This window comes from Ursus americanus, chromosome 22 (assembly GCF_024610735.1).
Source record: "Ursus americanus isolate L20-20 chromosome 22, mUrsAme1.1.p, whole genome shotgun sequence".
Lineage (NCBI taxonomy): Eukaryota > Metazoa > Chordata > Mammalia > Carnivora > Ursidae > Ursus > Ursus americanus.
In genome coordinates, this window is record NC_142148.1 from 14,045,495 (window position 1) to 14,061,995 (window position 16,501).

General features: G+C 44.1%; 1 protein-coding gene across 1 annotated transcript; it reads left to right on the top strand.

Moving 5' to 3' along the window:
- Positions 1-657: 657 nt before the first annotated feature.
- On the top strand, positions 658-14,843 carry ZNF334 (zinc finger protein 334). Its single transcript, XM_087853937.1, has 4 exons — positions 658-771; positions 9,173-9,299; positions 9,573-9,668; positions 12,758-14,843. The coding sequence occupies exons 1-4, from the start codon at positions 658-660 to the stop codon at positions 14,632-14,634; spliced, it is 2,214 nt and encodes a 737-aa protein (XP_087710063.1). The 3' UTR covers positions 14,635-14,843.
- The last annotated feature ends 1,658 nt before the right edge of the window (positions 14,844-16,501 follow it).

Below are 16,501 nucleotides of genomic sequence, written 5' to 3' on the forward strand. Positions count from 1 at the left end.
CAACCTTTCTGTGAGCTTGAAATTTTTCAAAATGAAAAGGTTAAAAGGCTCAGAAAATGATTCACCACATGTTTAAATGAAAAGATCAAAATAACATATTGAAATTTCAGGGTCCTGTTTTAACAAAACTATCACCTAACATGGTCATCTCCGGGAGGGTAGATTATGAGGGCTGTCCTTGATCAGATCTTCCTTTGATTTTTGTGTATCTGCTCTTTCAAATGTGTGTTTTAAATTTTAGTGGTACTTTGAAATCCGGTTTTTGAGTGGAGATGATGTTTGCATTCCTGGGAGAAAGCTGACTGGTGGTGGGCATCCATCTTTTACTATATTGCTGGGCTTTATTCTCTAGTACTTCAGTTAAAACTTTGTTTTCATGCGTACAATTGATATCTACCTTTCCTTCCCAAGGTCGCTTTGAGTCTAAAGGGACCCTGGTCCTAGGATCCCGTGGAACCGGGTTCAGATTCCTAATCCAGGGGTCATGGAGGAACCAGCGCCCCAAACAAAAGTAAAGATGATTTTGGACAAATAACCCAACTCTCCAGATAAGGCAGGGACTCTTTTGACATTCCCTAAGGACTCAAAAGAGGGACTCTTTTGACATTCCCTAAGACGGGAGCGCGGAGACTTATGGGAAACGGAGTCCCGAATTTGATGGCTCACCGGCAGGAGAGCCCCGGGAACCTGTCCCTCGCAGCTGCTCCTCCTGCGCATGTGCAGTTCTTCCTCATTGTTCGCCCGCTCCCTGTCTCCGGCTTCGCAGCGCAGGTAATCGGGGAGCCTCCGGGTCGGCGCGCTGCTCGGTGACCGAGTCCTGCACGAAGGATGTGCACTACAGGTGAGGACCTAGTTTGGAGGGTTGCTTTGCCCGGCGAGGGATAGGTTTGTGCCCACACATGGTGGAAGCAAAAACTTGAACGAACCCCACGCGGGCTGAGGACCCTTAAGAAAGAGACAGAGCGGCTTGGCTGCAGACCCACAGGTTCCACGAAAAGGATAAGGGCACGGGTTTCTTGGTCAGAATAAAGTGCGCTGAGGAGAGGCATCTGAATGTGAAAGAACTGTTTCCAGGAGCTTCTTGAATTTGCATATGCCCTGGTCACCCATTCATTAGCGAGTCAAATCCACGACCACAGCGGGGATGAGAGTGAATGCTTCTAACATTTATCATATGTCTGCAGGCTAAGGGCAGGTGGTGGGTATGCATTGTAGCAGACTGATGCAAGAGCCTAAGTTTGAACTCCGACGAGTTTAAATTCTAGCTCAGCCACTGAATCTCCACGGGCAAAATGATGAGCCTCTAAGACTCAGTTTCCCCATCTGTAAAATCAACTTATTCCTAAAACCTGTCTCCAGGTTGTTCTGAGGATTGCATAAGATAACACCCATAAAGCACTCAGCACAGGTCCTGGCATTCACGAAGTACCTGGGAAATGTTAATTGCCTTTATCACTGTTTTTTTTTTTCGTTAAGAATATTATTTATTTCCAAAGCCCCCCCCCCCTGTAAAATTGGTATTAATCCCATTTTAACCAAGAAGAAAACCAAGAGTCTGGAGGTGGGGTCTCATGGACGGTAGTAATTGAAGGAGCCGGCATACAAACCACGAACAGTTTTATTTCTAAATCCCATGTTGGGTTTGTCCAGCAGCGCATCTTTCCCAGCACTTAGCAAAGTGGCAAGTCCCGCAGAGGCACGAGGAAGAACCCAGAGTGTACCAAGCTGGGCTTCCCTAGAGTTCATGGGGACTTCTTGACATCTGTTCAGAGCCCTCGGGTCACTGCGTAACGGAGGCTCCTCTACTCTTTCTTCATTGTCCATCTCCCCTGTGACCTCAGCGGCTTACAGACTCCCAAACCAGATTTTTCTGACAATTGTTCTCAAATAAGCTTGTTAAAACCCAGGAGCTGGCGAGGCCGCAGCCCCAGAGTCTCCGGTTCAGTAGGTTTGAAAGGGGCCCCCAGATCTGCATCGCTATCAGCTCCTGACTGAGGCTGCTACTGCTGGTCTGGGAACCCCACTGAGAACTCCTGTTGTAGGGGGTGGTGAAGTCCCAGGGACAGCTGGGACCTGAGCTGGAGATTTCAAGTTATTTGAATTTACCCCTCCAGCCAGGTTCACATTTCCTTGGATTCCCACAGCTCTTGTAAGGAAAGAGGGTGGGGCCACCACGAGCAGGACTCCCACCTGGGAGATCCCCACCCACCCAGATACAGCCCAGCTCAGCTGGGGACACAGACCCCAGAAACAAGCAGGTTCTGTCTTTGCTTGCTTGGAAACAATTTCTGATCGTTCTGCCCTGAGTCAAATCACCGCACCAGAGGTTGTCAAGCACTGTCCGTCAGCCAAGCTGTGGGCCAACTTGCAAAAGAGAGAGGTGAGCCGAGCTGAGGGTGATGGGCAAGAGGCAGGCTTCCTGGGATGAGGAAATCCTGTGGACAGTGGATGAGGATGTGGTCTGGGAGGACGGCCACGGAGACACTATCTCCACTCTCCCCAAACTACCCCCCATGATTTTTATTCTCCCTGCAGCCCCTCTCCTGGGATTCTGCACAGCCCGCAAACCACAGCCACCCTTCATCTGGAATTTAGGGACATGCTACCCGCCCACCCCCATTCTTGCCTTTGTAGCGGTACAGCAAGGGTCTTCAGGGGTTATGTCACCTGTCTCATTTTAAAAGTGAAGAGTATTGGGTCTGAGGGAGTCATTAGCATAGGGGTAAGTACAAGATTTCTGGAGCCAGACTGCCAGGGTTCAAAGCCCGGCTCTACCACGTTACTTTCACTTCCTCTGTCAATTTCCTCATCTGCAGACTGGGAGTGATAATACTACCTACACCTTGCTTTATTTTAAGGAATAAATGAGATAATATATATAAAGTACTTAGAGCAGTGCCCGTTACATAGTAAGCACCATCCAAGTGTTGTCAGTATCTTCAATATTAACATAATCTCAGTTTACATTATTTGTTAGTCCCAGAACCTAAAGGACCCCCTGACTCTCAAGCCCCTCTTCTGTCCACTGTGGCTCAGTTAAGTCGAAACAAGTTTCTTAATTAAAAAAAAAAAAAAAATCCCTTAGAGACACTGAAACCAAAGAAGAATAGATCCCTTTAAAAAAAAAAATAGACTTCCTTAAAGCACATGTATGCCTGTTAGAGGTTCGTATTAATTTTTTAAATATAAGTAGGAGGGGCACCTGGCTGGCTCAGTTGGTAGAGTGGGCATTGCTTGATCTCAGGGTTGCAGGTTCCAGCCCCACGTTGGGTGTAGAGACTACTTAAAATTTTTTTTTAATTAAAAAAAAAATATATATATATATATGTAAGAAAGTAAGTGAGCAGATCTCTGTCAGATTTTTGTTGTTTGTCACATCATTTTTTACACTTTTTTCTGATGAAAATACTCAAAACTTAGTAAAGTAAAGAAAATAACATAATGACTCCCGTAATACTTGTCACAGCTTCCACCGTTGTCAACCTATGACCATTCTGTTTCATCTGTACCCACCCCTAACACACACACATACACATTTCCCTTCTACCTTTCATGACTAGATTATTTTAAAGTAAATCCCCTGGCTGGCTCAGTCGGAAGAGCGTGGGACTCTTGATCTCGGGGTCATGAGTTCGAGCCCCACACTGGGTGTAGAAATTACACAAACAAACAAACTTAAACAAATAATAAACAAATCCCAGACATCAGAAACTTCAAATGTAACATGTTTAATAATGGCCAAAGGCATGGCATGGTATCCTTGCTATGCTAAGATTTGTTTAACCAGCTCTTTCTCAGTTGGACTTTGGCTTGTTTCGTATCTGTCTGCTATTAAATCAAAGAAAGCTGTAAATTGTAAGAAACCAAAAACATAGGAATATTTACTCTCCCCAATGAAAAGCATGCTTCTCTTAAGTCCCCACGGTTACATCAGGGATAGGAGAGTCCCCTTGGCCCCTTTGAAGGGCCAGAGACATTCTCCCACCCTGTGGCTGGCTGTCAGTTACTATGTGCGGACTGCCAGGCAAAGCTTCCGGGGGGACCATCAGGACAGACCCTATTTCTCATGATTGCTCTGCTCCTTCCCCTTCCTCCAGCTCTGGCCTCACAGTTCTGGAAACTTACCCCGGAGCAGGAGATGAACATATCCTGGGTGAGTCATTGACTTATTACTCAACTTTTTCAATGAAATCCAAGAGTGACTTCACATTTTTTAATGACCATGCTTTCATATGAATTGTTTATCTTCATTTTTTGGACTTTTTTCCTGTGATATTATCTGACTTTCCTTTTTTCCTCTTCTGGTGGTTTTGAAGGTCTACGTTTGATTTGTGTTTTACTGATTACCCTCGATGTGTGCAACACGTATGGAAACGTATTTTTCTTTTGACATCAGGGATTGTTTTCACCCACAGTTCCATCTAAATAAGATACACTCCTTTGTCTCCGTTGCTATGGAAACGTTTTAAATGCCTTTCTTTTCCCCGCTTTGTCTTTACGTGATAAATATTCTTTTTTGAATTCTTTGTTCAACTGCATCACACCTTCTAGCTACTTGAACAAAAATTATTTCAATTCTAATACACATTTTCTGGTTATTTTGCCGTCCCGAGTTTGAAGATAAAACATTTTATATTGTTATCTACAGCTCAGGGTTGCTTATCATGTTCTAGTCACTGTTAAATTCCTTGCCTGGCTTCACTCTTTTAATTACGACAGCATTATGAGGTAGGGAGTTTTATTATGCCCTTCTTACTGAAAGTATAAATAACAGGTTTAAGTGCTTGTAGCTGGAATGGTTCTAAGGATACATCATTAGAAATTTGGCCAGATAGGGGGCGACTGGCTGGTTCAGTCGGTAGAGCGTGCGACTCTTGATCTCGGGGTTGTGAGTTCAAGTCCCACACTGGGTGTAGAGGTTACTAAAAAAAAAAAAAGAAAAGAAATTTGGCCAGATAGGTCAAATTTGTCCTGGAGTCCAAGTCCACTACAAGCTTTCCACCCATTTTGGGGAGTAAGATACCATCTGCTTCTGGTCCAGGCTGTCCAGGAACTTGGAATGGGACGTCTCCTGGGCATGGCGTTGCCAGATAAGACACAGGGCACAGAAAGTATACCTTGCATGGGACATACTTATACTAAAAACCTATTTGTTGTTTCCCTGGGTGCCCTGTGTTTTTATTTCCTAAAGCTGGGAACCATACTTAGGTAGAAAGAGGGTTTCAGGTGCCCTCAGCTGCGTGTGAGCTCTGGCATTCCTAACCCATCCAGAGGACCAGTCATTCTCTGTCTTTTCAGGGACTGATTTCACTACCTCGTTCCAGATGGCCTGTTGCCAGACTGGCACAGCCTGCCTCAGTTGCCCCGTCAATCGCTGTAGCAGCTCCTCTTCCCAAGTTTCGAGAATTCTCAGGCTTCACACCCACAATATGTCGCTTTGTCCAAAAATGTAAAAATGTTGCCTACATACAGTTTATAAATGTTTTTCGGCGTTCCCTGAAGTTGAGTTACCCTGTGCCTCTTCCCTCGCAAGGTCTGTAAGTCCCCCTCCCTTCTCTGGCTTCACCAGGAACCGGTTCTTCTTGCTCTTCTGTCTGCTCTCCACACTCTCCTTCTGCCGTGTTCCTTCTTCACTGCTGACTTCTGATGGAGGCCTCTGGAGAATCTCAGGCCTTCTGAGTCTGAGTACCTGGAAGCCCCTTTATCCCACCCTGTCACCGGAATAATTGGCTACACCCCCAGGGTCTGCACTCCTTTTCCTTCAGGGCAGGAGGCGAAAACAGGATCTCCTTTATCTCCCAGCATCTGCAGAGACTGGAGAAGTCGTGTGGCAGTTTGCTTCTCACTCCTGTTTTATTCTTTCTTCTTGCCAAGTTTTTCTTTCTCCCGGAGTCTGAGCTGTCTCGCCAGGCTGCGTCTGCCCGCGGAAGATGCTGCTGCCCACGGAGCCTCGAGTGCCCCTGGACACTTCCAGTGGTTTCCCGAGATTATGTCCCTCCCTGCCCCCTCTCTGTTCTTGCCACCCAGAGCTCCTGGGAGGCTGTCAGTGGCTCTCCGCGGCGGCGGGCTGGCTGTCCTCCCTTTACTTTTCTGTCGCCTTTTCCATTTTCCTGTGCTTTCGTTCTGTGCGTTAAGAGATTTGCTCATTTTTGTCACCCAAGTCATGGGGATTTCAAAGCCTCCCTTGGAGGGTTTTAGGTTTTTTTGTTTTCCTAAGTCACCCACAGAGTATGTCCTATCTGGGTCCTTCCTCTTTTCGCAGAGCCAACTTTTCTCATTTTATGGAAATAACACTCTGACACCAATCTGGGGACACCAAGTTGAAGTCTTAAAAGTATTGTCTTCAATATGTAAATTAACTTTGTTTTCATAGGCTTCAATCGATTCATCTTGGTACTTTATTTTTTAGGCTGTTGGTTTTTATTTACATAAAATAATAATTTGTTAAGCAGTTTTTCCTGATGCTTATTTTTCCGATTGATTGTTTTTCCTCCAGCAGAGTCTGGGCCCTTTTTAGTTTTCTGTTGTAAATGGAAAGACAAAAACCTCGTAAGATCAATCTAGGCGGCAGCTGCAGCACGGACGTCTGTTTCCTTGGCAAGCTCTTCCCTTGAGTGGAAGGACAGACTTGGGGCCTTTTCCGTGGATTGGTGGGAGATGTGTACAGACAGGCCTCTCTGTAGGCTGTACAGAGGGGGGCAGAGCTCCCGGAGACCCTCCTTTCCCCCTGCCAAAGCCGGCAAAGCCTTACCTGATGGCAGAGTGCATTGGTCTCTTTCCCTAGCGTTGCCCTAAAAGCAAAGCTGGGACTGGTCAGTGTACTGAGCATAGTACTTTCTTTCTCTCTCGGGTTGCAAAGTCCTGGAGGCGATTGCCCTGCTTTTTATAGAGAAGGTTCTCCTGAGTGTTGACCCTTCGCCAACCCCTCTGGGGGTAAGAACGAGCCAGGAGCATGGCAGTCCTCATATGCCCACTCACTCTCCTGGGTCTTCAGCCCAGATCCCATTTCATCTTCCCGCCGCCTGGCTCTGAACAGAACTTTCTCTTGCACCTTCTGGGTTTTTATTAGGGGATGAGCACACAGCCTCCACTCTCTGCCTCCTAGTCCATCTCTTACAGAAACCAGTCAGAATTTGTCCCCTGCGGACAGCCCCCTTCCCTGCACTCCTCTGCCCTGATCACATAGTGGTGTTTTTATGTCTCCCCTGCTCTAGTTTTGGAGGCTGAAGAGATAAATGTGTGTGCCCAGCCCATCATGTTGAGGTAGGAACATCTCTTATTCTTGAAATTGTCACCACCGGTGGCTCGGGAGGAGCACTTTATTCCTTCAGCGGCTGCCTCGAGAGCGCTGTCGTGGACCTGCTCTGCTCTCCTTGTGCAGGTGCAAGAGCTGACTCCTGCTTCTTTGGTCGCCAGGCCTCCTCTCCCTCCTCCTCCCCGCCAGGCTCCAAGTCTTCCTTCTCCCTTCCTTCTCCCTCTTTGTGGGCAAGTTCCCTACTTGGACGGCTTCCGCTACCACCGAGAGGCTCCTGATTTCCAAAAGTCATCTTAACCCTGACCTCTCTCCTGAGCCCCAACACCTTACATCCAGCCATCACGTGGAACTCTCCACCTGTGTGCGTCACAGATGCCTTACGTATAACCCGTCCAAGATCTCTCTCTCTCTCTCCTGCCCGACCCATTCTTCCTCCTGGCTTGTCGGTCTCAGTATACGGCCCCAGCCTTGACCCAGCTGCTCTTGCAGATGAGCCCGGAGTAGTGTTCCATTGTTCCTATTGCCCTAAACACATTGAGAATCAGCTCCACTTCTAAATGCCCCTGTTACTACATTAAAATCTTCTCTGATTATGGTTATTACCTTCCTCTCTGAGTTCCCTTCCCTTCCCTTTACAAACCCTTCCCCGGCTTTCTCAACCTCAATGCAATCAGTATCTGGGGCTAGATAATCCTTTGTTGTAGAGGCTGTCCTGGGCATCGTAGGATGTCCAACAGCATCTCTGGACTCCAGCCGCTAGATACCAGAAGCACCCTTCCTCAGTTGGGACAACCACAAATGTCTCCTGACATGACCAAATTCCCCTCCCCGGCAGGCAAGACCATGTTGATTGAGAACCACTGCTTTAAAACACTTCCCCACTCTGCTACTAGGGCATAGCTTTCAAAATAGAAATCTGATCATGTTACTTACCTCTACGTCCCCATTTCCATGGAAGTCATCTCCAAAGCCCCGTGTCCACCCCAGAGAACTGCACAAGACAATGAAGTAGTGTATGGTATGTGAGGAAAGTACTAGAATGCCCTTTCATGTTTCTTCTGTATCTAGAAAAAATTAAGAAAGGACACGTTACTTTCGGTGGCTAGCTGGAGAGTCCTAGACGTAAATCATTTACATGTCAATGCACAGAGATGCTTAGGAACTCCTGGTGGTGGGGTGCCTCAGTATTAGCCCCTGGTCTCCAGGAGAAAATCCAAACCTTCTCCGTGTCTGACCACTAAATCCCTCTGCTGCTCTGAGTCTCCTTGAAGCCCCCAAGCTTATTCCGTCACCCTGCACTCCTTGCGACTCCCTTAACTAAATGTGTGTTATTTATTATTGTGTAATTTATTATTGGACATGTATGTGTTTTGTAGAAAGTCTCCTTGTTGGTCCATAAACACCTTGAAAACAGGATCAGTGTCTCTTCGCCTTAGCATCCTTACAACTAGAATACATCTCGATATATAGAGGGGCTCAAATTTTCGTTATTTTATGAATTAATAAATAAATATAGAGGCAGAGTATTTCTATTATGGTTTCTTTTTCTCCCACAAAGTACAACATAAAGGAAGGTATATCGTTGTCGTCCTTTGTAACATGTTCTGGTAAACTCTTAACAATGAACACAGTAGGGGCGCTTGGGTGGCTCAGTCGGTGAAGCGTCTGACTCTTGATTTTGGCTCAGGTCATGATCTCAGGGTCGTGAGATCAAGCCCCACATCAGGCTCACACCGGGCATGGAGCCTGCTTAAGATTCACTCTCTCCCTCTCTCCTTCCTCCCTCCCTTTAGCCCTCTCCCCTCTACCCCCCCCCCAATTTTTTAAAACAATGAACACAGTGGAAATTCATTTCCATATGGATTTCCCATGCCATCCGGTCTTGCACGCTTCCTGAGCGGGATTTGACTGTTACAGGGCCCGGTGTTGTTCGAGGACATATCTGTGGACTTCACCCAGAAGGAGTGGCAGCTGCTGGACCCTGCCCAGAGGCTCCTGTACAAGGAGGTGATGCTGGAGAACTACAGGCAGCTGGTGTCACTGGGTAAGCGTGCTTCCCATGCAGCTACCAACGGCATGCATTTCCTGTCTTAGCCACCAAATCGCTGTAGGGTGTAATGACTTTCAGGCTTGAGATTTGGGATTCAGAGACCCTTTCAGGGAACTTGAAAGTCTGTTATATTCTCACCTCTCTGGTGAAAAGGTCTTTGATGAGGGCCCCATCATTGTACAGCTTCTAAAGCTTCTCCCTTCTGATTCTTCAAAGGGCCTGATCCTTAAGCAGATTTGCCAAGTCCCATGTCATTTCCCATTACAGGGCACTGTGTCACCAAACCTGAGCTGGTACTCAAGCTGGAGCAAGGAGAGAAGCCATGGGCACCAAAGAGGGAGCTCCCAAGTCAGAGTTGCCCAGGTGAGTTCACAAGAGTAGAGAGAAGGCAACTGGTGGAAGCTGGATGCCAAGTGGCCAGGTCAGAGCATTTCTGAAAGTGTTTTAGAGGCTTTTAGAAGTGACTAAAGACGGTTGATCACCATACCTTAGATATCAAACCTCCAAACAGCACTCATATGTAAGTGCTCTTCATGTTCTGTTTGACTTTTATGCATAGAGAGATTGACTTGGATTTCGTAGAACCCAATTGCTCCTTTCCTTGTCCTAGACCTTTATTTCTCTGTTTTTCTCTGTTCGGTAATGGCCATTGTTCACCTTCCCTCCTCTGCCAAACACACTGTCAATAAGCAGTTATTGGTGCGTTCCTATATTCAACAAATATTTATTAGACACCTATGCACCTGTTACATTCTAAGCAGAAGGGATGCAAAGTCTCTGCTTCTAGATCTACTGAGATCTAATTAGCAAATTGACAGATTTAGCAAAAAATCGGCAATTAGCAAAAAAAAAAAAAAAAAAAGTAATATGTCCAGTAGTAATCAGCAGTATGAAAAATTAAAGTCAGATGAAGGATATAGGGACCGATAAGGAGTGCTGGTTTTGGAAAGGAACAGTTCAGGATAGAGTTTTGAATGGAGGGATGGAGTGAGCCACAGGTTATCTGAGAGATTTCAAGATCGAGGGTGCAGCAGGTATGAAGCCTCTGAGATGGGAGTGTGCTTGGTGTAATCAGGGACCAGAGAGGAGTCCGTGGGACCAGAGCAGGTTCAAAAGAAAGTAGCAGCTGATGACAGAGGGTTAGCTGGAGCAGAGCTTTAGGGGCCTGGTAAGACTGACTTCTACCCTGAGTGACACGCTAGGTGAGAGGGGAGGTCAAGGGCTGCACCCATGTGCACTAGGTTTGGAGGTCAGGAAGCCACAAGACTCTAGCAAGCGAGACTGAACAGAAGCACCCAGTACAGTGGGGAAGGAACCAGAAGACAGTGGTCTTCTGCAGCCCCGTGAACAAAGCATTTTGAGAAGGAAGGAGTGAATTCCAGTATGCAGATGGACGTGTGAACTCAGCATTGCCTCTTCTTTTCCTGCAGATTATTCGAAGGCCACAGGGGAAATAAAAACGAAATGTCAACTCCATTTTCAGTGGAGGTGGGAGGCAGCTGAAATCCCAAACTTAAAAGTGGAATGGGGCGCCTGAGTGGCTCAGTCGGTCAAGCGTCTGACTGTTGATCTCAGCTCTGGTCTTGATCTCAGAGTCGTGAGTTCAGGCCCCACGTGGAGCCTACTTTAAAAATTAATTAATTAATTAGTTAATTAATTAAAATGTGGATTACAACCAAAGCAATGAAAATCAGGGTTGGTTATGGAAGTAGAAGTAGAAAGAAAACATCACACAAATGAGCCGTGGAAAGAAGTGTCAGAACACATTGTGCAGATAGTATGTACTTGCAAACTTTGCCACAAATGGAACTTGAAGTGATGAGATTGTTGTCTTAAAAAAAGCACTGAGACAGTAGCATTGCCCTGAAGGATATGTGGGTTCTGAGTAGAGCTAAGTACAGAATATGTACTAACCAAGTGAAAAACATGAGAGTGGATATGTGGCTGGAAATGTCCAATTTATAGAATTAAATACCCTGATCTAATATGATCGACAATACTTTAGACTTGTGGACTGATTGCTTGAACATGGGTTGTGAACTTAGATATAAGAACCTAGTGTAAACTCTAGGTATAAAAATCCAATATCAAATTTTTCCTTGCTGGGGGCGCCTGGGTGGCACAGCGGTTAAGCGTCTGCCTTCGGCTCAGGGCGTGATCCCGGCGTTCTGGGATCGAGCCCCACATCAGGCTCCTCCACCTGGGAGCCTGCTTCTTCCTCTCCCACTCCCCCTGCTTGTGTTCCCTCTCTCGCTGGCTGTCTCTGTCTCTGTCAAATAAATAAATAAAATCTTTAAAAATTTTTTTCCTTGCTGGCATATTGGCTTCTATTAGTTTTACCGGCTACAGAAAAATCACATATTTTTAAGCATACAATTGATGTTCTTGCGTAAAATGAGAACAGCAGAGGATAGTAATAATCACCCATAGCTAAAAAGTTTTTAAGACAAAGATTAATAAAGGTCCTTGGACCAAATTGAATAGCTAGCTACTTGAGTTTTCGCAGAAAAAAAGACGTCAGAGAGGAAGAAAGCATGATATAAAGGTGAAATTAAACATTCGTATTGTGACAGGACACAGTCAGTTGGCAAAATAAATCAGGAGACTGAAAGAGGAAGGAGTGGAGGGTGTCAATCAGGACCGATAACTGTTGATCAATCCTGATGGGGTCAAATGACAGCATCAACAACCAGAATACAGAGGGCAATCGGATCCTTTGGCAAGTAGGGTAGGGAGGGCTCATTCTCTCCTCTATGTTTTAACACTCTCTTTGGACATCGTTTTACCATATCACAGCTCTAGGAAGAGATGGGGATGAGCTATAGGACTGGACCCTGAGACCCAAGGAAATTAGTAATTTCATAAGTTTAACTGGGAGTTGATGTACAGAATGGGAAAGAGGAGGAAGAGTTTGGGAACATGGAAAGTGGAGTAAGGGTTCCACTGCAGGTGGTAAAGTATGGGGGAGAGGAGGATATGGTTCTAGTCTGATCTGCATCAACCTGATCTTGGCTCTGATACTTCCCTTATTACCTTCCAGTCTTCCTTGTCTTTCTCCTTAGTGTCCCTTGTCTTTGCCCATCCTTTGAAAATGCTCCATCCTTGGATCAGTTGTTTTCCTGATCTCCTTCTTACTCAGCCCACCATTCCTTATGCCTTTTTTCAAACCCTCTATCCATCTTGACATCATATTTGTAACAAACCAAAGCCACTTGTGTTAATTTTCAGCTTCCTCCTCCTTTTTTTTTTCTACTACAATATGTGTTTTTGTCTTTGTTTTTATGTTACCAAACCAAAAGAGTAGAATAAATATTTGCCCAGCACTTCTTTCATCCCAGAACACTATGTCTAAGAACCTACGAATCAAGTCCATATAGGCCATTTGTGTAAAATGCCATTTCTTAAGAAATGTGTTAAGATTTGTAACATATGTCAATTTCTCATATTTCTAGAAATCCAGAAAGCCAAAAACATGAAAGAAAGAACCCAAGAAAAGGAAGATAAATATTTAAGGCAAGCTTTATTCTTCAACAACAGAATATTGACTAAGGAGAGAAGTAAGACCTTGGGAGAAACATTTAATATGGCCACAAACCCAGTGCCCTCAAGAAAAATATCCCATAAATGTGACTCCTTTGGAACAAGCTTGAAAAGTGTTTCAGAATTAATTATTAGTAATAGAAACCAGGTAAGAAAAAAGTCTAATGATATCAGTGGATGTGAATTCCTTGATACTGTGCATGAGAAAACTCATGCAGGGAACAAACCCTATGAAAATGATCACAGGAAGAAATCCCACAGACACAATGAGGACTTTATTCAACATGAGAAGAATTCAGTTTTGGAGAAAGCTCTTGAATATAATAATTGTGGAAAGAACTTTCACAAAAAGACTGCCTTTGTTACACATAAGAGAGCTCACAAAGGAGAGAACCCCTCTGAAGGTAATGAATACAGACAGGTCTTCACCCAAAAATTAAAGCTCAGTGCTCACCCAAGAACCCTTAAGGAAAGGAAACTGCATGAATCCAGTAAAAACAGGAAACCCTCATGCAGGAAGTCAACATGTGTACATCAGAGAACCCACATAGGGGAGAAACGCTATGATTGTAATAAACTGGGGAAATCCTTTAGCGAGAAGTCAGACCTTACTCAACAGCAGAGAGAGTACAGAAGAGGAACACCTGATGAGTATAATGAAAGCGAGGACTCCTTGCAGAAGTCATACCACACTCAGAGTGGGAGAACTCAGGCAGGAGAGGAAATCCATGACTGTGATAAATGTGGGCAGTCCTTCCATGAAACGTCATACTTTGCTCAACGTCAGAGAACTCACACAACAGAAAAACCTGCTGAGTGTCATGATAGTGAGAGAGGCATAAAGAAGGAGTCACACCTCACTAGAAGTCAGAGAATTAATATCGGAGAGAAAAGCTTTCAAGGTGGTAAACGTGAGAAATCCTCCTGTGAGAAGTTAAAACTCGCTCGACATCAGAGAATGCAGCCAGGGAAGAAAACTGCTGAGTATCACAGAAGCGGGAGGGCCCTCAATAAGAAGTCACACCTCACTCAAAATCAGAGAGCTCACAACGGAAAGAAAGCCTATGACTGTAATAAATGTGGGAAAAGCTTTCACAGGAAAACAGACCTTACTCAACATCAGAGCACACACATGGGGAAAAAGCCCTATGAGTGTAACGAATGTGGGAAGTCCTTCTTTGTGAAACCCAACCTCACCGAACATCAGAGAACTCACACAGGAGAAAAACCGTATGAATGTGCTGAATGTGGGAAGTCCTTCTTTGTGAAACCCAACCTCACCGAACATCAGAGAACTCACACAGGAGAAAAACCGTATGAATGTGCTGAATGTGGGAAGTCCTTTTGCCAGAAGTCAGCCCTCACAGTGCATCAGAGAACTCACACAGGAGAGAAACCATATCAGTGTAGTGAATGTGGGAAAACCTTCTGTGTGAAATCAAACCTTACTCAACATCAAAGGACCCACACAGGAGAAAAACCCTATAAGTGCAATGAATGCTGGAGATCTTTCTGTGTGAAATCCAACCTGGTTGTGCATCAGAGAACTCATACAGGAGAGAAACCCTACAAATGCCCTGAATGTGGGAAAACCTTCTATGAAAAATCAGCCCTCACAAAACATCAGAGAATTCACACAGGGGAAAAACCCTATGAATGTAATGAATGTAGAAAAACCTTCAGCCAGAGGTCAGCCCTCACCAAACATCAAAGAAAAACACACAAGAAGAAAACTCCTGTCAATGTTGCCCGCATGCAGAAATCTGCATCTACAAATCAGACTAGTTGAACATCAGCCAAATCACAGGGCAGGAAAGCTAAGATGTCAACGCATGTAGGAAAGTCTTCATCCCAACTGGTTATAGCTTATCGGAAGTAGAGGATTAATATAGAAGTGAAACCTTATAAATGCTTTGAACATGTGAAAGCTTTCAACGAGCAGTCACAGGTATTGAGGGGAAATTTATCACTTTAAGGAATATGGATAAAAATGTTCTTGTGGAAATGTTGTTTAACTAGAAGTCATATTTCAGATGCGATACCAAACTTATTAGAGAAAGGATAACAAAATATTCTGTTAATAGATTGTGAAATGTGTACCTTTTGTAAAAGCAGGAATACTTTAAGTCGTTGATACAATAGCATCAGGTGTATATGTGAAGACTTCCCGAGGTATATTGAACTATATATGGGCATATGGTACATGAGCGTGCCATTTAACATGAATCATGTATATGTCGGATTTGTGATCCAACCCACCACTGTCTCTGAATCGCAACAATGTGGTTTATATAGACTAAGTGAAAACTGGGCAGTCACACAACCTGTGACCCGACAGTCCCGCTTCTAGATACCTACCCTAAAGCAATAGTTCTCAACGGGGCATCCCAAAGGGTGTTTAGAAATACTGGGATGGTTTGGTTGTCCCTGTGACAGGGTGTTATCTGTGGTTACAGTGTGGGAGAGCCAAAGATACCAGATGTCCTGCAGTGTGTCGGTAAAAGGACAGGAAGAAAAGCCTCATCCACAATTTCCATCACAGAAAAACACCGCCCTGGAGAAACTCTTGCATGTGTGCACCCACAGACATATACCAGAATGTTCGTGACAACATGGCGATACTTCTTGTAGTAACAGTTTACGAAAATGGAAAGTAAGAAATGTCCATTAACAATAGACTGGGTTAATAAATGTTGGTTATGGTCAGACCATGGGGGTAAGGTTCAGCAATGAAAATGAATTAATAAGTTAAACACTTCCAGATTATTGAACCTGCATGTTGAATGAAAAAAATATATAGATATCATGTAACTGCATTTCAAAAACAAAGTTCAAAAAGCAAAGAATTCAGCAGTACATTGTTTATATATAGAGAGATGTAGATATAGATAGAGAAATATACATGTGAGCAGTCAAAGTACAAAGGAAAGCAAGTGGATGAGTAACAAAATCTAGGATAGCAGTTACGTCTGTGGAGGAAAGAGGGACTTACATTTACAGAGAGAGAGAAAGCTTCATGTTTCTCAAATGACTCGTGAGTATACGCGTATCACTTTTAATATTTTATATCATATATATGCATACATACCTATTTCTGTTTATAGACTCATTTTCAAGAAACAGGCTTCAAGGTAATTGTATTCGAATGTTAGCAAAGGCGGTGTTTTGCATAAAGATCATAGTTAAGTTTTTTTCATTCGTCTATTTTTCTGGATCCAGAATTTCAACAATGATGTTTTCAAGAGTCTACACCACTCATCTTTGTGCCTCGCCATCTTGATTTTCTTTATTATATTTTTCCTTTTACTCCCTAGTAAAATTAATCCTAACTTTTTAAAAATAATGTGAACATTGACCAAGATAGAAAAAGCAAAGCAAGTGAAAAAGAAACAAAATCAAAGTACATTAAATAGTAAATATAAATAAAAATGAAAAAATACTAGAAGTTCTCACAAACATGAACAAGTTGAATTCACACATCAGAAACGGTGGTTTAATGGTTGGTTTAAAAACCATCTGTATGTGGTTTGCAATATATATATATAAACCAGTTGACAAAGGAAGTTTGAAATTTAAGGGAGTGGGGTGCATCTGGGTGGCTTAGTTGGTTAAGCGTCCAACTCTTGATTTTGGCTCAGGTCATGATCTCACAGTTG